General features: G+C 37.7%; 1 protein-coding gene across 2 annotated transcripts in view; it reads right to left on the bottom strand.

Annotated features, from left to right (window-relative positions):
* The window catches only part of LOC150082899 (tetratricopeptide repeat protein 5-like), a 106491-nt gene that overhangs the window by 46261 nt on the left and 36701 nt on the right, over window positions 1-23529 (bottom strand). For both annotated transcript variants that reach the window (XM_090376900.1, XM_090376901.1), the window contains exons 4-5: window positions 17004-17151; window positions 9561-9652 (exon numbers count right to left, since the gene is read on the bottom strand). In XM_090376900.1, the coding sequence (XP_090233026.1) occupies window positions 9561-9652; window positions 17004-17151 (240 nt within the window). The remainder of the gene's footprint in view (window positions 1-9560; window positions 9653-17003; window positions 17152-23529) is intronic.

Genomic DNA, 23529 nt, shown 5'->3' with positions numbered 1-23529 from the left:
AGGTCTCAAGGCAGAGCCGCCCAAGAAAACAGCCGTCGATTATTATTTTTGACTTAAACAAAGGATTGACCCTACAGCAACTCACGGAAGCACTGTATCACAGTAATTTTCAGTCACACTTCCCTGAACAAGATATGCATAGTTTCATCACGCCTTAATACTCAGCGAAACCAAAAGACAGAAGTAGACAAAACTGGATCATGCAGCTCGACCCCTCAGTCTGGCTAGTCCTCTCCCACCAAGGATCTACATCAACTGGGGCAGCCACTGCTTCTACCAGCACATGGTTGTCCCCAAGTGTTACAAGTGTTACAGATTTGGGCATACCTCGCACACTTGCACTCAAACCATTCAAACTTGTGGTCACTGCTCGGAGAAGGGCAACAACTATAACAATTGCCCAAACAAAGCCAATGACCCTATCTGAGTAAACTGTAAGAGCTCCAAGATGGATGCAGTTCATTTCATAAGAGACAGCAAGTGCCCAAGCTATGCCAAAGTCAAGAGTCAATGCCAGTAGTGAATAAACTATGGGGAAGCACTTTAAACAGTATAATATCAACAAAGTTAAACTCATGCAAATAAATGCGCAGTGGGCCAGAGCAGTGGCCGACCATATTTGTCTGAAGGCAGATGAGACCAACGCAGATATTATAATATTACAGGAGCCCTTTACTCACATGAAACGAGTTTGGGGATATTCCCTGAGCTACAAAGTTATTCAGGTGGATGGGGAAACACCATGGGCTTCTGTATTCATTAGAAACCCGGACATTACCGCCACAAGAATTACCAGCTCTGCACTGCCTGGGCCACCTGCGCCCAAGTCTTAACTGCCATAGGAACCTTTTATGTAATTGCTGTTTATAGCAGACTGGGCGAGGACATACTCACAGCTATTAGATACCTGGAAACTGTTATCAACACCCTCCCAGGAGAAAAAAATTATTGTTGGTGCAGACATTAACTGCAGATCCCCAGCGTGGCATAGTACTACACCTGATCGGAGAGGCACTGCCAATGGCCAGAGACTAGAAGACTTCCTTAGAAACTCGCCACTTACAATACTCAATCAGCCAAATAACCTTCCCACGTACTGCAACATACTCTGGGAGTCTACGATTGACATCTCCCTGGCTACAAGAAACTTATATAGAAACATCACTGACTGGAGGGTCCAAGATGCTTGGGCAACTTCGTACCACAGTGTCATAACGTATATACAGTAAATACAGTAAATATAAATCTGAACGGACAACCAATTAACAGGATAATGCAATACAGATATGCAATAGACAAGGTCAACTGGGAAGTGTTCAAGACGACTCTAACTGAAACTGTAGACCAACAACTGCCACAGCTTAGACAGGAGCAGGATCCTAACTGTCTCCAAAAACAAGTCACACAGCTTATCACTGAAGCTTGTAAAACTACAACGACAAGGAAGAAGCCATCACCCAGGGCTGTTCCATGGTGGAACATGGAGTTACAAAGAATGAGGAAGGATGTTTAAACAAAACGAAAGGCAATCCAAAGAGCAAGATCAACTTGGCTAACGGCTGAAGTTGAAGAACTCAGACGAAGATATAGGGAAGCCAGGAACATTTATACAGACAAATTAAGGAAAACTAAACAGGAATCCTGGGAACGTTTGGTGTCAGTCACTGGGAATGCTGACCCCTGGGGGATGGTGTACAAAGTCACAACAAACAAACTCCCCAGGGGAGAAGTAACAACAACAATGAGAACCTCACAGGGAACACTGACAACATCCTGAGAGGAATTCGTATCTAACATCCTGAATACTCCTTTCCACCCACATGTGAACCCAAACACTGCCGAGCAACTGCACATCTGTAAAGAAAATCAAGACTACCAAAACCAACAGACCGAGACACATTTTACAGCAGAGGAACTACAAGTGGCTGCTACCCAAATATGGGGGAAGAAGTGCCCGGGACCCGACCTTCTCAAGCCAGAGATCATCAAGAAGGTTGCAGAGTTTACTCCGGATCTGTTATTACAACTGTTTAACCTATGTCTGCACACAGGAATCTACCCTGACGAATGGGGAAAATTGCAAATGTTAAACTTATAATAAAAAATCTGACCAAGTCTCCTGAACTCCTGGACTTGTACAGCCCCATTGCTCTCCTTTCTGTCTGTAGCAAACTGATGGAACAATTCCTGCACACTAGAATATAGAACCATTACACAGCTGCAAATTTGGTTTCGCCAAACCAATATGGATTCTGATCGAGACTCTCCACCATGGATGCCCTCTTGAACACCATCAACAGAGCCCAGCAAACAGATAACAAATACTTTTTAATGATCTCAATCGACTTCGTTGGGGTGTTTGACACCCTATGGTGGCTGAGCGTCCTTGGCCGACTTAGACAAGCTCACCTACCAAACAACCTATAGCATCATGAACAGCTATCTATCTAATAGAAAGATCACAATGAACGTCCCATTTCAGCAACTTACCAGAAGAGTTCTTTGTGGCTGCCTCCAGGGCTCTGTCCTTGGGCTGCTGCTGTGGAACTTTGTAATGGATGACTTCCTGGCCTTTGACCTGGGAGAAGTCTGGTCACAAGCTTTTACAGATGACCTCATCCTGACGATGGCTGCAAACTCCAGGGTGCAGCTTGAGACCCTGGCAAACAATGTGCTACAGCAACTTCAAGACTGGGCCAAAACGCACCTTCTTAGTGTTTCACCAACAAAATCAACTCCATCCTCCTTAAGGGGGCATTGAATATTGCCAGACTGCTCCAGATCAAGATTGGGAACAAAACTGTCAAACTCTTTGAACAATTAAAGTATCTTGGCATGATGCTTGACAAGAATCTTTCCTTCCAGCCACATTTAAAATATATCAGAACCAAGATTAGGAACTACACTGCTCTATTTGCCAGGGTCTCCTATCAGGACTGGGACTTAACAAGCGAACCCTTTTGCTTTATTATAAAGCAATCTTCATACCAGCCATCACATATGCGGTCGGTGTCTGGTATGCAAAGGCAACGACAGCTGTTAATAGACGACTTCTGGACACCATCCAACGATCTGTATTACTCTCCATTTCTCAAGCATGTAGCACAGTGAGCACCCATGTCCTTCAGGTTCTTGAGGGGGTGCTCCCCCTGGACCTGGAGGCGATGCAATGGGGGCTGCTGTATCACCTTTCTAAGGGTGCAACTAAGGAATGTCTCGGCTCCACGCTAGATCCATCTAACAATCTAAAAATAGAGAAGAAAAGACGACTTCCATCTGCTGCAGGTGTGATGGAATGATTCAACCAAAGGTGAAATCACAAGAAAATTCATCCAGGACATCTGTAAAGTTTATCCCAAACCTCTCCCATGGTTTTCACCTGGATTATATGCCTCTTACCTCTTAACAGGACATGGAGCAATCAAGGCCAAGCTCTGTGCTCTAGGCATCAAAGAAGATCTTACGTGCTCCTGCAGCAGCCTAGAGAGCTGGCAGCACATTATGCATGATTGCCCACTCTATGATGACTTGCGTTCACAACTCATTACTAAAATTACCTTCATTCTGAGAGATCAAGAGCGTCATCTTATGGATAGTGCAGAGGAATACCAGGCCTTCTCTGACTTTGCACAGAACTTCTTCACTATGAGAAGATCCCTCATTGTTAGAAGGTAACAATACTTCAGGTGCTGATCACAGAAAAATGCCAACACGCAAACCCAGTAAACTTGAGAAAGAAATGAAAATACCAGAATAACAACAAAACTAACTGATATCTCATACTTTGTGGGATATCAACTCATACAGTCACCACTGTAATCTACAAACAGTTTGTGATGTTCAATCCACCTAACAAATAAGAAGACAAATCCTGATGCTTCTGTTAAGGACGCAAAACAAGGCTATGACTTGCCCGCTTTGATGCACCTAACATTACTGGATTGACTGCTGAGTCTGAACTTGTATTCTAGGATCAGGAAAGTAGGGTTGGAGAGAGAGAGAGAGAGAGAGAGAGAGAGAGAGAGAGAGAGAGAATGCTTTGCCCTGGTTCGTCAACTGTGCTGACCTGCAGTGCCTTAAGGCAATCTAAATTGGCTCCTATTTTGCCTAGTGGGGCTCATCCCCACTGACCGCCTCAGGGATGCCTACTCTATTGTCCCTGTACTTCTGTCTGTCCCCCCAGCCCTCAGTCTCCCCCCCTAACTTAACGTAGCTAAATTACTAACTTGAGTCCAAATTTAACCTTACTCTCATAAAACGATTTCGGCCTAATCTAACCTCGAGCGTTTACCCCCAAAATTTGTTTTTTTTAGGTCTTAGCCATTGAAATCTCAGGAAATCAGGTGGCAGGACCTGCCAGAGTAAATATAACTATGCTGCATGTACCTGGTCTGCCTCCACAGGGCAGAGTGTGGACAATGATAGGTCCCATTAGGGGCCCAGCGGCTGAATGACCAGAGGAACAATGATACACAACACTACACATGTACAAAATTAACACACCTTTAAACCTCTGGCATTGACAGTGTTCTGTTTCAACCCATGATGTATACTACGTGGAGATGGGGGGGGGGAACCCTGGTGCCACTTGACACTAAACACACTCCTCTGCTTCTCCTTGCTTGGGTGGCCCATCTACCCTATCAGTCCACCTAAATCTCTCCCCTCAGTCTAACCTGCCTTCACTATCTTCCCACAATAAACTTCAATATCTTTATTATTATTATTATTATTTTTTTCTTTAGTCTGTCAGGAAGCTCAAGCAACCCTGGCAGAGACTAGCCAAATAACTTTGGGACAGCCTGGCTCACCTCCCAGTGGTGGTGGTGGCAGGCAATGTAGGGTCCCACTAGGGGACCCTACATTGCCAAGCACCAGAGATGCAACAACAGAACAAATCACAATACTATATAAATCAGTCATGGTAGACTTGTGACACCACAAAATGGGATACTGGCACCTGCACGTCTAATCACCACAATCATTCCATGTTCAAAGTCAGAAAGATCTTGGTGCTGACCTGTTCTTCCTTTTCCTTGCACTCAAAAACTAATCACCACGTGTGAACTACAATCTTATATCAACTGTAAATAAAACATTTCCAAAATGTTTTGTTAGATAATTTCACCTTTTAAAATTCACTGTCAACCTCATCTTTCCTTAATGTTCAAGGAATTTTTTTCAAATGTTGCTTAATATTCTAAAAATCTAGTTACTTACCTTCTCTTTACCTTTAACGAAATAACTAGTATGATGAAACACTAATTTTAAATTTTATTTCACTTCTGGAATTACTGTCAAGCTCCTGAATAACTTTAAAATATCCTGAAATAGCAATATCCTTCATACCAGCATTCGCTTATAAAAAACTTCACTTTCAGAATGATTCAGACAATTGTGTTTTAAAGCTCAAATTATTAATGAAAGTCACTTTCAGATTTATATTCTTCCAATGAATATTTTGTTTTTTGTTTTGTTATTTGGTTTTTAGGAGCATTAGCAACTAAGGCCATATTGCTCCGGGGATATGAGGTGGTCATTCCCTGACCTTTCCGCCTCCTCCGTATTTGGTGGGCATGGGCTCAAACCCCGGTCTAATCAAGAAGCGTGTGCTGCTCCTGCCCACCTGGCTACGGAGGCGCCAATGAATATTTAAATACTACACTAAACTGTTCACTTTACAAACTAGAGAGAAATAACATGATAAACTGTTCATACATAGGACTTTTATCACATCAAATTTTCTTTCTTTTGTATACGCTTCCAACTTTTACTGCCACACAGCCATGAAGTACTTGTATGATCTTTATAAACTCTCCTCCTCCCTTTTTCATTAATAATAAAAAAAAAAAAAAAAAATTTCTTGTTTATACTCCGGCACGACCACCAGGTCAGCGGAGTTCACAATAAACCAATCAATACAAAAGTTAATCGTATTTAGCAGTCGCAGGCTTCAACCCCAGTCCCCTCAAGAGCGTGTGCTACTGCACTCGCGCTCCTGATCACTCAGCTATGGCAGGCCTGCAAACCTCTTTAAATGATTTCAGTTCTAGCAATGATTAGTGGTCAACTTTTAAAACAATAGTGCATGGGTTAGAAGTTATTGTGAGAAACAGGTAAATTCAGCTAAATGAAATGCGTGTGTGTGTGTGTGTGTGTGTGTGTGTAAGTTATGACCATTTTTCACCAAGATTGTTGTTGTTATTTTGGTTTTTAGGAGCATTAGCAACTAAGGCCATATTGCTCCAGGGATATGCGGTGGTCATTTCTTGACCTTCCGCACCCTTCGTATTTGGTGGTTACTGGCTCGAACCCCGGTCTAATCAAGAAGTGTGTGCTACACACTGCTGCTCCTACCCACCTGGCTACAGAGACGCCTCTTCACCAAGATAAACTATTGAAACCTTAATATTATTACAGTAAGTATGGTAATACTTTACAATTCTCTGATACATTTCAAAATATTAAACAATAATTAAAGTTAAACTTTAATTATTATGAATTAATAATTAAGCTTTAATTATTAATATTAAATACAGAAATTTTGACAAATTATTGGAAGGAATGGGGAAATTCGAGAAGCTTCAACTTCTCGAATGTCCGGCAGTATGGATTCCATCAGCGTCGATATTCTGGCTTATGTTAACCATTTATGGACAAATTCAATGTAAAAGTTTGGTGAAACACAAGCAGTTGATCTAGATATCTCAAAGGCTTTTGATCGTGTTTGGCATAAAGGTCTTCTAAACAAGCTTTCATCTTATGGTTTGCCAACTGTTTTTTGTAATTGGTTATCCAATTTTCTCTCTGATCGCTCACTGAGGGTGATAGTAGATGGCTCTCTGTCTTCTAACTTCTCCACTAATGCTGGTGTCCCCTAAGGTTCAGTTCTTTTCCTCTTATATATTAATGACTTTCTTCCATTGACTGGTAATCCTATCCATAGTTTTGCCAAAGATAGCACATTGCATTCCACTTTCCGTTTTGAGAAACCTTGCCCTGCTCAATCAGCTTCAACTTTTCGAACGTCCGCTACCAATTCCTTAAATGCTGATCTCCAGGTAATTCTCCAGTGTGGCAAAGACAACTTAGCTGATTTCAATGCTTCTGAAACTCAGTCTCGTCTTATATCTCGCAAAAAAGGATTCTTTTGCTCTCATGCTTACCTTTGGTGACACTCCGATTTCTAGGCAAGTTGATATATCTCTTTTGGGGATTACCCTGACTTCTAATCTCTCTTGGCACAAGCACATTACAAATATTACTTCCTCTGTGTCTAAAAAACTTGGTTTTCTCTTCCACTCTTCAGCATTACTTTTCTTCCAAACAGTTGTTCACTCAGCAAGTGGAGAGACTCTGTTAAAGATGAGTCATTAATTAACCTAAATGCCCTCTTCTGAATGGAATCTAGAAACCCGAGAGAGGTTTTGGGGACACCACCCCAGATGTGGGAAGAATATTCCATGGTAGAGCAGATTTGTGATTTTACAGTCTCAATAGACTGTACTGTTTCTGCTGCATGCCTTTTCTACAGATACTTCCATGGGCACTGTTCTCCTGAATTGTCTTCTGTAATTCCCGCTCTCTCTCTTTCAAAACAGCCCAAACACGTGCTGCCACCAGCCAATATCCATTTACTGTTCAACTTCAAACTCACAGAACCAACTTTTCATCTTCCTCGTTTATTCATTCAACTGCTGTTTTCTGGGACAACCTTCCTTCATGTCTTTCCTGAAAATTACAGTCTGCAGAAGTTCAAGTCTAATGTCAACAAATATCCTCTCTCGTCTTCTCAACCTCCAATGCAAGCACAGTACTAAGTACTATAGGTTCTAATACCTCTCATGCTTGGGGTTTTCATAAAAAATAAATAATAATAAAAAAAATAAAAATAAATAAATTTTTTTTTTTTTTTTGACTGGAGCTATATTCATTTTTTTTTGCATAAGCTATTTATTTATTTGTTATGTCAAAAATAGAGATTGCATGTTATTTAGATTTGGCCATTACATAAAAAGAATATACACTGCGCTGCCACTTTATTAGGTACACCTACCTAGTAGAGTGTTGAGCCTCCTTTAGCCTTGAAAACAGCCTGAATTCATCTAGGCATGGATTGAAGAAGATGCTGAAAACGTTGTGCAGGAATGGAGAACCATGTAGACATAAGTGTGTCGCGCAGTTTCTTGAGATTCGACGGAGGTGTGGGGCTGCGGCAAACAGCCCTTTCCAGATCTCAATCCTATTGAACATCCCAAAGATGTTCAATAGGATTGAGATCCGTGAACTGAGCGAGCCACTGTAGCAAAGAAAAGTCATTGTCATCTTCCTGGAATCATTCCATAGTGATTCGGGCTTTGTGCACCGGCACATTATCCTGCTGGAAGTAACCATCTGCCTGAGGATAAACTAAACATGAACAGATGCACTTGGTCAGCAATGATGTTTAGGTACGATGTGGCATTCAGACGTGAATCTATGGGTATCAATGGACCCAACATGTGCCAAGCAAACATTCCCCACACCATAACACTGCACCCCACCACCTTGCACAGTTGTCGTCAGACATGATGGGTCCGTGGATTCATGTTGTTTTTGCCAAATTCTGAGCCTTCCATCAATATGATGCACCAGGAACTTTGACCCGTCAGACCAAGCAACTGTTTTGCAATCCTTGATAGTCCAGTGCTGGTCTTGCTGTGCCCACAGGAGCGTGCTCTCTTGTTCTTCATTGATCACAAAGGTACGCAATGTGGCCATCGGCAGTTTGTTTGTTATTGTTTGTTATTTGGTTTTTAGGAGCATTAGCAACTAAGGCCATATTGCTCTGGGAATATGCGGTGGTCATTCCCTGACCTTTCCGCATCCTCCGTATTTGGTGGGCATGGGCTCAAACCCCAATATAATCAAGAAGCGTGTGCTACGCACTGCTGCTCCTGCCCACCTGGAGGCGCCGCCGTCGGCAGTTGTAGCCCATTTGCGACAAAGTGTACTAGTGGTCCATTGCGATATTTTGTTCTGCACACCAAGGTTGTATCCTGATGTGATGTGTGACATTATGGCCCGTATACTTGCACAATTCTAGCCATCCTCTTCTGACCTCTCTCATCAACAAGTGATTTTCTTCCACAGGAGTGCCGTTGAGAGGATGTTTTCTGTTCGTTGCACCATTCTCGATACACCCTTGAAACTGTGGTGTGTGAAGAGTTCAGGAGAACTGCCGTTTCAGAGATGCTTTGTCCAGCACATCTTGCACCTACTACCATGCCCCATTTGAAGTTCGTTAGATCACTCCTTTTCCACATTCTTGCTACTGTTCATACACTTAACTGATACTAGAAAGGTAGTTCTGCTGCATTTATATCCACAGCTGTGGCCATGTGATTTGCAACATTGTGGGACAAACCATTTGTGTGCACACAGCAGGGATGTACTTAATAAAGTGGCAGCACAGTGTATGCTGAAATACTTATGCATTCTTGCATTTCAAAATAGCAAAAGGCTTCTTGTTCCTTAAATTTATTAAACTGAAATAGCAATACCCCAAAATCAATACTTACAGCTTGGTTGTAGGCTGACAAACACTGCTTCATTATTTTAGGATTTTGGTTAGCCACAAAGAATAAACTTAAATAAGCATTACCTAGTATACCTGAAATATACAAACAAAACAAACATTAGATACAGTTATAATATAAAATATGGCTGAAACAAAATTTACATTTACAAATGGAATCTTAAAAATACCGAAAATTGAGAGGCAACCAGAGAGGGTAATACTCTTGATATGGTTATCAGCAGTGATTATTCATGCATTAAGAATTTTCAGATAAAGGAACCACTAGGTGGCAGTGATCACAGTGTACTGATGTGGGATTTACTTAAAGACATAGTTACCATCGGGTAAAGGTAAAGGTTTTTGCTTCCGTAAAAATGATTACAGTGGCCTCAGACAGTTTTTAAATTCTGTACAGTGGGACCAACTGATGATGTTACTAACAGCAAATTATAAGTGGGAAGCATTCAAGGAATTAATCATGGAAGCTACTAGACTATTCATACCGATTAAAAAATATTGTTCAACGTTTAGGCCTCAATTTATGTCAAATGAACTAATGAGACTTGTGGCAGAGAAGAAAAATGCATGGGATGCATATAAATTACCAGGCGACACAGAAGCCTATGGCAGATATAAGCTAGTCTGTAATCAAGTCACAAAGGAGATTAGACAAGCGAAGGCAGATTACGAGAAATCTTTGGCAAAGGATGCTAAGAAAAACAGCAAGGATTTCGTTACTTATATAAACTCTAAATGCAAGGGCATGAATCAGATTGGTCCACTTGATAACGATAGTTCAACTGTTGATGATCCTGCTCAGATAGCTGATAATCTTAATGAGTATTTTGCATCTACATTCACACATGAGGAGTTATTAAGGGAGGAAAATGCCAGAAGTTTATCAAATTGTAACAGGGTGCTTAATGATTTTGTAATAACTGAGAGCAAATTGGAGGACAAATTTTTGAAGTTAAACATAAGAAAGGCACCTGGGGTGGATGGGATCTATCCTTTATATTAAAGGAGGTGGCAAAGGAACTAAGAAAACCCTTAGCCATAATTATGAGAGCATCCTTGAACGCAGGGGAAGTCCCCATGGACTGGAAATGTGCAAATGTATCCTAATTCACAAAGGGGGATCTAAAGGTGACACGAATAATTACAGAGCAGTTAGTTTAACTTCTATTCTGGGTAAAATAATGGAGTCATTGCAGGATAATCTAGACAAGACTGCAGCATAGGTTTGTTAAGGGAAGGTCGTGTCTGACAAATTTGATTGAATACTATGATGTGGTCACAAGGAGCTAGATGCAAAAAATAATTTTAATATCATATGCTTGGATTTCAAGAAAGCTTCTGATATTGTTGCACACAGAAGATTAATGTACCAATTGAAGCACTACGGTATTAAGGGTAAGTTGCTACAATGGATAAAAGGGTGGTTCAGTGGGAGAAGACAGAGTGGTAATCAATGGATGCTGCTCTTTATGGCCTAATATTATTAGTGGAGTCTCACAGGATTCGGTGTTGGGCCCACTATTGTTTTGTATATTTATCAATAATATTGATGAAGGTAATCAGGCTTAGTGTTGAAGTTTTCAGATGATACAAAGGTTGGCAGGGTTGTTAATGACAGTAATGGCAGTGTGCTACTCAACAGGATCTAGAAAATTTGAGCAGATGGGCTGAGAAGTAGCAAATGAAGTTTAACTTTGAGAAATGCAAAGTACTGCATATATGGTAGAAGTAACCCCACAGGAACCCACCTACTGTGTGGTACTACACTTAGGGTGGTAGAAAATGAAAAAGACCTGGGAGTGATTGTGCAGTGAGATATGAAGTTTTCTGAGCAATGCAGACAGGCTGCAAGAGCAGGTCATGAGGTTTTGTCAATGATATACAGGAATTTTGCTAGCAGGAAAAAGGAGGTGATTATCCCTTTGTATAAGGCAATGATCAGGCCACACCTTGAGTACTGCGTACAGGTCTGGAGGCCTCATTTTAGGAAGGATGTAGAGTTGCTTGAGCGTGTACAGAGAAGGGCAACAAGATTGGTAAGGGGAACTCTTACCAAGAAAGGCTTAAGTTCTGCAAATTGCAGTGGCTGGAGAGCAAATGGTTTTTGTGTGAAGTTGTTTTTTTTTTTTTTTTTGGCTGATGCTATATAAGCTCATACGCTTGCTTTCTTGCATCACATGCCTCCATTACTATACTACTACATTAAAATCATATAAATGCAAAGTGAAACTTAATAGCAAATGTTTTGGATTGTCCAACTAACCAAAGAGGAGTGAGTTAGCTGATGTGCAAGTATGAGAAGGAACAACTAGAGAAGTTCAATATGAATATTAAACTTGATGCATTACCTGATGGAACCTCCATCATATAAACACAACAATTAAAGCATTTGATTAAATTTTGAGGGATGTTCTAGGTATTTCATACAGCTATTGGAATTGGATGATCATGAACTGCTCATGCAGAAGGTTTAAACAAGAGTAAATTACTAAATTGAGGGCTGTCTTATTCTTCGGTGTATTTAGTGACAAGCAGAATTTCAACTGCTATCTGCAATGCCATCAAGACAGAATAAACTTCATGAGTCACACAGAGAAGCATTACTTTTTAAATAAATAAAAATGACTGAAAAACTATTTTGTGATCTGCCTTTTCACCCATTTTCACACTTAGGAAATGGTTGGTCATTTCGTTCATCCTTTTGGTGTCAAATCATGACCTGGTGTCTCCATCTATTTGGTGAATACTAGGGCTTGCATAAAACCGAGTTTAACCGAAGTTTACTCTTAAAACCGGTTTTAAAACCGATTTTCTCAGACTTAGGGAAAATAATTAAAAGCTTATAACACAGGTATTTATTTTATCTTGGGTAGATTGTACAAATCATAATCAAATCTTTTAAACAAAATCTATCACCTCTTATAGTAAAAAAAATAAAAAAATTAAAATGCTCCAAAAAAGTAACCAGCTTGAGATTATACAAAATTACAAATTATATTCAAATCCTTTGAATAAAAACTATCTTCTCGTATAGTAAACAAAAAAATAATAAGCCCTATAATAATAATAATAAATAAATAAAAATAATGTGAAAAAAAAACAGCTTGGGGAAATTACTTTACAATTTATTGCTCAGCTTTTTTCTGAAAATGATCCTTTAAAAAACACAGTATATTAAGCAGTTTTCCTGATAGACTTGACCTTATTTTTGTGTTAAAGAGACCAGTGATCGAAAACACTCTCTCAGATTGGATACTTGTTGGTTTAATAGTCAGCAGTGCTCTATAAACTTTCTCCAGCTTTTCACTTCTACTGCTAGTTGCCTCCAAAATTTTAAATTCTTTGCTGATTTCCAATTCACTCGGATATCTTGAAGGCTCTTCAGTTAATCTCTTTATTACACTATCATACTCGCACATGAGTGTATCCTCAACATCGGAACTAGACGAGTCTTTGTTTTCTTCTAAAAGAACAGTTCCTTTATTTTCAGTTTCTTCATTCAACGTTAAGACTCCTTTGGAATGTTTTGCAAATAATCTCTGATAAATCTCTTCAGCATGCTTTTTTAAAACTTGCTTACTTGGAAAATCAAAAGTTCTTGTACCTGAATCTTCTTTCCTAACCTTTTTGGGGTTGTGTACATAGCTCAGCAAAGCCACAGTTTGACAATTTCATCTTGCATTGTAACACTGCAAAAGGCTTTGGTGAAACTTTAAAGCAAATGGGTTTTCTGCTGTATCAAGCTTAGCAAGCAGAAATTAAAGCAGACTGCTTTAAGTAAGTCTGTATCTTCTGAGGTTATAGCCTGCCTTCAGAATCATTTCAACTGGTCGCAAAGTTTCATATAGCAATTCAAGTGTTTTCCAGTCATCGTCAGACACAGCTTCAGTTGACAGTACTGCACATAGAGCATTTGGAATGCAATTTTTCAATTTCATTCAATACATTTGTTATCCCATCTAGTCTTGCAATCTAATATAAGTTTATAATCTTTCCCATTAAATTTTGCTTTAACAAAATTTTGTAATATGTCATTTTTGGTAGGCGATTTTCGAAAAAGCTTGCAAATTTTTCTGACTTTGTTAATAGTTTGTGCAATATGGCCATTGGATTGAAGAAATAAATGAGCTCAATCGGTAATTGTCATGCTTTATCAAACCGAGAAAGTCGGTTTGATAAAGCATGCCTTGCTGTCTTTCTTCAACTTCTTCAATATCACTACTTTTTTCATTATTTTCATTTTCTTCATTGTCTTTGGGAGACTCAGAGACTGTGGCACCATAATTGATTGCTTTTTCATAAAGTACATCTATAACTGACAGATTATACAATGGGCTATATATTGTTGATGATTAGGCGTAATTTGCTTGCCAAACTTAATCATTGCTGCTCCATCGGTGATGCAGGCAACAATATCCTCATCCAAGTTCAAACCAAATTCCTTCAAGTGTCCATTCACAATTTGCTTAGTTCTTCTGCTATCAAGTGAACCATTAATCTCAATAAGACCTAACAACCAATGATTGTCTTTTGAATGCACATTTATATTCATATGCCTTTTATTTTGTATAGACGTATATTCGTCTAGAGTCAATGAATACCGTGCACCCAAAACCAATGAATTTTTGAAATGCTGAATGAGTTCTTCTTTCTTAGTTTTATAATAATTCAGAACCATATTTTTAATTCCATTCACTGAGGCTGGTGGTAATTTATCGTATTTATTTCTCTGAAGGTGAAGGCTTGATTGTATAAACTCACTCTTGGCAATTGAATTAAAAGAAAATCCATCTAAAGCAGCTAATTTTGAAATCTCTTCTTCCATAGATTTTTTAATGAAAAAGTTTTCTAATGTTCTTACCATTTTTACAGGAGGTTCACTGTTATCTTGTTTAATGTCAATCTGATGCATTTTCTTTAAATGCAACATCAAAGATGATGTAGATCCTCCAGACGACTTCATTATCTTCTGACATTTCGAACATTGTGCTTCACCTTTGCTTTTTTGAGCAAAATAATTCCATACATTTGATTTCATCTTAGACATATTAAGAGTAATAAATATTAATTAGTAGGAATTTATATCACCGACAATTTTAAATAAAAATATTGAAGATAACAAAGGCACAATACTATGCATCACTCCTGCAAACACTGAATGAAGAGTTTAAACAAGGCAAGTTTCAAAATTTTCACGAAAGAAATTGTTTATTTATTTACTTGCAATTTTTTTTCCCCCAATTAAATCTATTGTATTTTCAGAATTACATAAAAGCTAAATTTGGTGAAGCTGCTTTTTGGAGAACATTTTTATCGCAAATTTAATAGGAATAAAGAAGCAAAAAACTTTCTACGATTGAAATTTGATGCAATATTCAGCGAATCTGTTTCTAGTGGGTAACCAACAATAAGGCGCGTTCCATAACTTGCCTGGCGAACAAGATAGATGGAACGGAGAAATGTTGAGCATTTTCTTTTACGCTATCGCTCCGACTCACTCAGTCGTAAATGAGTACACCTGCATCGTGCCATGATACAGGTGGGAAGGTAAAAGGTACCCCTCCTAGATTTGGGCCACTTGCCCATGAGATTCGTACCTAAACATAAAATAAAATAAAATAAAATAAAAAACATGTTTAAAACATAAAGCAGTTGAACGATCCAGACAAACGAACAAACAAAAGAAAATGTGCATAACAAAAAACTATATTCGAGGGCTAACTAAAAAAATATTCGAATCCGGTTTTAGAAGCTCGGTTTCGGTTTTAACAACTCAATATGAAAAATGGTTTGCAAGCCCTAGTGAATACCTCTTGCAGTGAATACCTTAAAGAGTTTGTTAATTGAAATACCCAATGACCAGTTGGCTAAGGCCTGAAAATTTCCCTTTTGTTGCCTCTGTTGTGGGTGATCTTAGAGGGTCACAATAAAAAGAGTTAGCTTGTTTGGGAAGGCCACTTGGATGTCTGGACTATACTGTCTCAAGTCACAGCTTTGTGTGTATACCTAGTATACCACATGCAGTGGAATTCTAGGGAACATTTTCTAAAAAAAAAAATTTATCTTATGGTCCAAAAAATACAGTACCTCCTGATCTAAGCCTCGAATTAATGAATGATTAAACCGATGTCTTAAATTATGCTTACATTTCCAACTTACATAATTTTCTGCCAGAAGTGAAACATTTCTTCTGCATAATACTGTCACACTGCTCTTATAAACTGAATGACATAAGTTATATTAGTTGTATTCCTTATTCATATGTTTTCTTGTTATTTTTTGAAATTTTTTAAAAAATCTATTTCTTTCTTCTCCTTCTTCAAGCAATAAAATAAACTGCATGATAAGGTGCTGGTAATGCACTGCAATTACAGTTTCCTTGAAGAAAACAGAACCAATAATATATGCTCATGGGAAATTTCTGCTAAAAGAGCAGTTCTAGTTGCTGTGAACATCTTTGTGACATGATGAAATGTTATGAACACACCAATAGATGGGAGGCATGTATTTTAACATAATAATATAACATACATATTTTGCAAGCTCCTATAGCTAAAAAAACTTTCTATAGTTTAGGTTGTGTGACTTTTACAATTCACCTGCAGGAGGTAAACACTAATGATAAACTCAGTGTAAACTAGTAACTTTGACAAGGTAATGGTTAGAAAATATTAATTACATTAATTCAGTACTGAAGATTACTGATTATTACAATAACAAATTAAAAGTAAATGCAGGAGAGTAAATTAAATCTTCCTCCATCCATAAGTATACAAAATCACAATAGAGATGCCAAAAATATACCATCTTACTTACACCACCTCTCCACCCACCCACCCTCTCATAGATGTTTTGTTTCTGTTGCATGCCCAAGTTTTCTTCTACCTCATTTATTCCTTCAACTTACGTTTTCTGAAATACATTACGTTCCCCCCCTTCACATATTAAATTACAATCTACAGAAATTCAAATCTAATGTCAACAAGTATCTTCTTTCATTTTCTAAACCTTGAAATGCACAGTACCTAAGTACTATAGGTTCTAATACATTTCATGTTTGGGGTTTCATTAAAAAAAAACAAAGACTTTCCATCTTGCAAATCCATCAGATTTTCAATGGAACTTAAGTGTCAAAACTTTTAAATAAGCCTTGTTTTATTAAAAAGGCTTATTTAAAGGTTTTAAGACCTGTGTAACAGAATAAGAAACTTAGAACTCAGTATAACAGAAACTTGATACAGAAGACATTAAGGTTAATGGGGGGAAAGAAATGGTTAGAAAATATTAATTACATTAATCTAATACTGAAGATTACTGGTTATTACAAAAACATATTACAAATAAATGCAGGAGAGTAATTTCAATTAAAAACTCTTCCATCCATAATTATACATGATCCCCAATCTACATGCCAAAAAATACTTACACCATGACTTTCCATCTTGAAAATCCATTTCCACAGCACTCCTAGCTTTTACTACACTTTCTTGGATATTAGAAATTTTTTCTTCTTCGTTTTTACCAACCTGCCGTAAAGCCATGGAGAGGTTTTGTAGAGCAATTTTGTTATTTGACTGTCAAAAAATTTTTGAAATAATAATAAGAAAATGTGAAACATTCATTTAACGCTGTGATTATCAGAAATTAGACAAAAAAAAAAAGATTTCAAACAAATGCACCATTCAAATATAAAAAAAAACAGAACAATATATACACAAAATAAAAAATAAATTTTAAAGTCTGAATATTTTAAAAAGAATATTTGGTAGGGATCAAATTAATGTTAAATCTATAAAGATTAACATTAGGGTTACTGTGTTCAAGTCAACACCAAAACATTTATATGGCATATTATTTAGAGCAGTGTTTCCTAAACACTTATATTTAGCTAGAACCAATTTTTTTAATGCCTTTTTTCACAGCCTAAAAGTACACACATAAAAAATTAGAACAATGAATTAATTCTAAATAAATTTTACCCTTTATTTAATCTCATGACAATAACTCATTTATTGAATATTTCCTTTATACCTTTTAATTAACTGAGAAGATAACTAATATGAATGATGATATTGTTTAACATCACATAGCAACTTTATGTTCAGAGCAAAATTCAATTTTATCCTTAAATCTGGTTTGACATTCAATCTATTCTATACTTGTTTTTGAAGAAAACCAAAGGTGTGAAACTAGTTTCTCATCTATGTATATCAGCGTGGAATTAGTTTCTCACTTATATACTATGACTTTCTGCATTTATTAATGTTACATGATAATAGGATCTTGCGATTATGCTGATATTGAAGTCTACATAGCAACAAGTACCACCTGTCTTCTCAGCTTTCAGGCTTTCTCACCCCCACCTGCCACCAAGGACTGGTTCAAGGCCATGGAACACACTTTTAGAGACACTAATTTAGAGGAAGAAAAGATCCTTGCTATTTATTTCCCTATCCACATTAATACTGTGTGTGCATGTGGGATGGGGCTTCACAGTAAAAATAGAAAAATTGGGATGGAAAAAGATGCAACCAGTGGGAATGGGAATAGGACTGTGTGGGGCTATGTTGTTTAGAATGTCTCAGCTGAAACAACAAACACATTATTAATAAAAAAACAGTTTCTTAAACTTATTAATGATCCCATAACCATTCTGAGAAATAGAAGAAATATTTATTTTCAGTTAATATTAACAAAAAATAAAACTAATATGTTCTAGTAAGTCATTTCCCTCAGGTTCCCAAAATTTCATCACAGGTCAGAGTACCCTTAGTCTCTTTAATATCCAGATCTAAACATTTTGTGTGCAATATCAAAAAATAAAACAGCTTCTCCTGAATGAATAAAATAAAACATTGTAATAATCTTAATTTCCATAATTTAAATATATAAATTTTTTTAGTTTTAAGTTAGGATACAAATTCCGTTAAATATTTAAAGGAATTTGACTACTACAACTAATACTGTATTAAGAAACATGTTTGAACTCAATAAAATATGCTGTTTAAAATGATCCACTTCAAAATAAAACATTTCCAAAACATTCTGTTAGAGATTTTTGCCTTTATGAACTTTATTCTAGACTTCCACTCAATCTTTCCTTAATGTTCAGAGAATGTTTTCCAAATTTCAATCAAAATTAGAAAAATCCAGTTGCTTACCTTCTCTCAACCTTTAATGAAGGTGAATGATGAAACTAATTTTATATCACTTGTGGAATACCTGTCTAGCTTGTGAATAATGTTAAAATATCCTTAAATAGTGATATCCTTCATAACTTGCATTCTCTCAAAAAATCTTTTACTTTCAAATGTTTCAGATGATTATCTTCTAAAGCTTGCATTTTTAACAAAAGTCTCTTTCAGATTAATATTGTGTCATAACTGTAATTCACTTCTGTATACATTTGAAACTTTTATTCTGCACACCTGTAAAGTACACATAAAATCTCTGTAACTCTCTGTCTCTATTCTTTTTCATTCATAAACATACCTTTTAAATTATTCCAGTGCTAGCAACCAGTAGGAGTCAACTTTTTAAACAATACTGCAATGGTTGCAAGTTATAGTGAGAAACACATAAGTTCAACTAAATGAAATGTACATGCATATGTACAGTCAGTTCTGCTATAATGCGGTACATGTGTTCCTAAAAATCTCTGTATTTGGTTCTTCAAACAGGCCTCTGAGGTTGGGTATATTCATATTATAGTTTTAAATGTTTTCCACCAACCTTATGTAGAAATAAAACACAACAAAAACGAAAACTGGAATCTTGATAACTATGTATTTATAATAAATTATATTTGCCTGTATTTACAATATATTATATTTAACTTTACAACTAAAATATATAAAATATACATATAAAATATACATTAAAATATACTAAATTAAAAGCGATAAAACCATAGCTTTCAAAGGCTCCTGCCTTCTTCTTGAGCGGCATTTTCTTTATTCTGCGGTGCATCTTTAAATACCAGCAGGTTCACGGTACTCATCACGTGACTCATTCCCATGTGTTCCGTTCTCTTGTGTCATGGAACTGGAAGTGGCTCGGGAGTAGGTCATATGGAACCGTTCATCCCTTCTGAGGATAGTAGCCTCGAAGAGGGGATGGAGCCACATTCCTCTATCTCTATTAATGTTCACTGTGGAACAGATCCGCAAACTCTCGAGCCACTTGCGGTCCCACAACTTATGCGCCCGATCGGTGATGATAGCATCATCCGGGGAGATCTGGTGCTGCTTCTCCCAAAAATGCTTGGCCACAGCGGACTTACCATACTCCGCATTTCTTATTGCCTTAGTGTGCTCCCCCAGATGATCTTTGAGACAGCATTTTGTTTCCCCTACATAACACTCCCCACAATCCGGGCATCTAATACTAAATACGACCCCACTTGCATTCTCTTTTTGAATGGGGTCCTTTACTTGTGACACGATTGTGTGCAGCCTCCGCCCCGGAAGCTGCACACAATGCGTCTGATAATTTCTTAGTACTCTAGTTATATGCTCGGTTAGACCCGGATAGTAGGGAATGTATGCAGTGGATACTGGCGTAAAAGATTCGCCTCTCCTCTGATTTCCTTTAATATATTTTTCTATAATCCTCTGGGGGTAGCCACATTTTGTAAGATCCGTCATGACGCATTTATACTCTACCTTCCTATCCTCGGAGGTACTACAGTGTGACTTTGCCCTGTCAACTAATGTTCTAACCACACTGTTCCTATGACGGCTGGCCTGAGCTGAATTGTAGTGCGAATATTGACCTTTACACATCAGTTTCCTATAGACCTTAGTCTTTAGTTGTTGGTCTTCCCTACAGACCAACACATCTAGGAACGGCAAAACTCCTCCTTCTTCTACCTCCGAGGTAAATTGTATGAATGGGGAGAAGCCATTTAAAATATTCAACACCTGATCTTCACTCCCCTTTCGAATAATTGAAAATGTATCATCCACGTATCTTTTCCAGGGACCCATAGGGAGAACACTAACATTAAATATTCTAGCCTCGAGCTCCTCCATAGCTAAATTAGCTATAATTGCCCTAATGGGGAAGCCCACGGCTGTACCGTTAACCTGCTTATACATAGTATTATCAAACACCATAGTGGTGCTTGAGAGGCATAATTCTATATCTTTCTCAATATCCTCTAAATTTAATTGTGTTCTAGTATTTAGGGTGGTATCTCTCTGTAAGGCCATGTGTGCACAACGCACTCCATGGTCAATCGGAATACATGTAAATAGAGATGTCACATTGAAAGATATCATAATTTTATTCTCTTCTATGCATTGGCTTCTTATAAAATGCACAAAGTCTTTGCTGTCCTTAACACTAAATTCGGAAAGTCCTACTAATGGAGATAATAATTTGGCTAAGAAACCAGATAGTGCATATGTGGGACTGTCTATAAATGAGACTATGGGTCTAAGTGGTACACCCATTTTATGAATTTTAGGCAAGTCATAAAATCTTGGTATTTGGCTCCCTGTAGCATGCAGTACCCAATATTGTTCTTTGGAAATTTTGCTAGACTTAAGCCAACTCTGTACCATTCTATTCATTTGCTGTTACAAGTTAAGCAGTGGACTTTTCTGAATAACCTTATAGGTTGTTTGATCATTCAATAAATCCAACGCCTTATTTAGATATGCTTCCTTATCAAGATATCTAAATAAGATGTCTAAATAAGGTTCGAAAGAAATTATGATATCTTTAGATGTGACATCTCTGTAGGGAAGACCAACAACTAAAGACTAAGGTCTATAGAAAACCGATGTGTAAAGGTCAATATTCGCACTACAATTCAGCTCAGGCCAGCCATCATAGGAACAGTGTGGTTAGAACATCAGTTGACAGGGCAAAATCACACTGCAGTACCTCTGAGGATAGGAAAGTAGAGTATGAACGCGTCACGACGGATCTTACAAAATGTGGCTACCCCCAGAGGATTACAGAAAAATATATTAAAGGAAATCAGAGGAGAGGCGAATCTTTTACGCCAGTATCCACTGCATACATTCCCTACTATACGGGTCTAACCGAGCATATAACTAGAGTACTAAGAAATTATCAGACGCGTTGTGTGCGGCTTCCGGGGCGGAGGCTGCACACAATCGTGTCACAAGTAAATAAATAAATTAAATTAATTTTCTGTTTATACTCCGGCACGACAGCCAAGTCAGTAGAGTTTACAATAAATCGTCAATACAAATATTTATTGTATTTAGTAATCACAGGCTTGAACCCCGGTCCACTCAAGGAACACGTGCTATGCACTCTCGCTCCTGACCACTGGGCTACGTCAGGCCTAAAGGACCCCATTCAAAAAGAGAATGCAAGTGGGGTCATATATAGTATTAGATGCCCGGATTGTGGGGAGTGTTATGTAGGGGAATCAAAACGCCGTCTCAAAGATCGTCTGGGGGAGCACACTAAGGCAATAAGAAAATGCGGAGTATGGTAAGTCCGCCGTGGCCGAGCATTTTTGGGAGAAGCAGCACCAGATCTCCCTAGACGATGCTATCATCACCGATCGGGCGCATAAGTTCTGGGACCGCAAGTGGCTCGAGAGTTTGTGGATCTGTTCCACAGTGAACATTAGAGATAGAGGAACGCGGATCCATCCCCTCTTCGAGGCTACTATCCTGAGAAGGGATGAACGGTTCCATATGACCCACTCCCGAGCCATTTCCGGTTCCATAACACAAGAGAACGGAACACGTGGAATGAAACACGTGATGAGTACCGTGAACCTTCTGGTATTTAAAGATGCACCGCAGAACAAAGAAAATACCGCTGAAGAAGAAGGCAGGAGCCTTCAAAAGCTATGGTTTTATCGCTTTTAATTTAGTATATTTTTATGTATTTTATGGTTTTATTGTTCTTAACCCAGTATATTTTAATGTATATTTTATATATTTTAGTTGTAAAGTTAAATATAATTTATTGTAAATACAGGCAAATATAATTTATTATAAATACATAGTTATCAAGATGCCAGTTTTCATTTTCGTTGTGTTTCATTTCTACATAAGGTTGGTGGAAAACATTTAAAACTACAATCTGTATTATGGTATTTCACGCATTAAAAACGACAGGGCTTATGGGGAAAATAGAGATAGGGACAGAGCATTCAAAAAAATATTCATCTGGTAAGTATAACACTAAAAAAAGTTAGAAACCCAATAAAATTGCTAACACACATTTAAACATCTTAAATTTCTAATAAATAAATAAACATTACAGTAAATATAGCAATGTAATATATACATAATAACTGATATTTCTTTTCAATAACATTTTTTTTTTTTTTGGATTGTAAAATTTAAAACAGTAAAAAAGACAAGCAATCAATAACAAACACGGCACGCACAAATGCACAAGTGAGATACGGAGTACAAAGTATGAAGCTTAAAAAATAGGAATGAAGAGAAGATTCTGAAAATTTATTTAAGTTTTTTATATGATTGAAGATTTCATGGAAGGGGAAACACATTTCACCATAATAACGTTAAAACCAATAGAATTCCAGCTATCAGCATTATCACAAATGGAATAAGGTTGAGTATACCACCTGTTTAAAATTAGACTGCAGAAACAGAAAAGCAAAATAAACCAGGAACTGCAAATTGTTTTTATGGTAGTGACCTCCAGAAATGCGCTCCTTTGCTTATGCCTCACAAAATTTCTGTTCAAACAGACAAATGTGAGCTCCTGAAAACATCAGTCGGCCAACAATATCACGTGTTATCTTGTGAATACAGCGAATGACAACAGTGTGTCTCCGACCAATACAACTAGAGTAAATGGGGAAATATAGCTCTCATACATTTGATGTTTGACATTTTTTAAGCATTGTAAACTTGTATGTATTGCTGCGCAGGTCAGTGCGTTCAGCTTGGTGCCGGGTTTTGCATTCACCTGATGTTACTCACAGA

Source organism: Mastigoproctus giganteus, chromosome 7 (genome assembly GCF_048544385.1).
Source record: "Mastigoproctus giganteus isolate SK-2022 chromosome 7, ASM4854438v1, whole genome shotgun sequence".
NCBI lineage: Eukaryota > Metazoa > Arthropoda > Arachnida > Uropygi > Thelyphonidae > Mastigoproctus > Mastigoproctus giganteus.
This window is presented reverse-complemented; position numbering and strand designations above follow the sequence as displayed.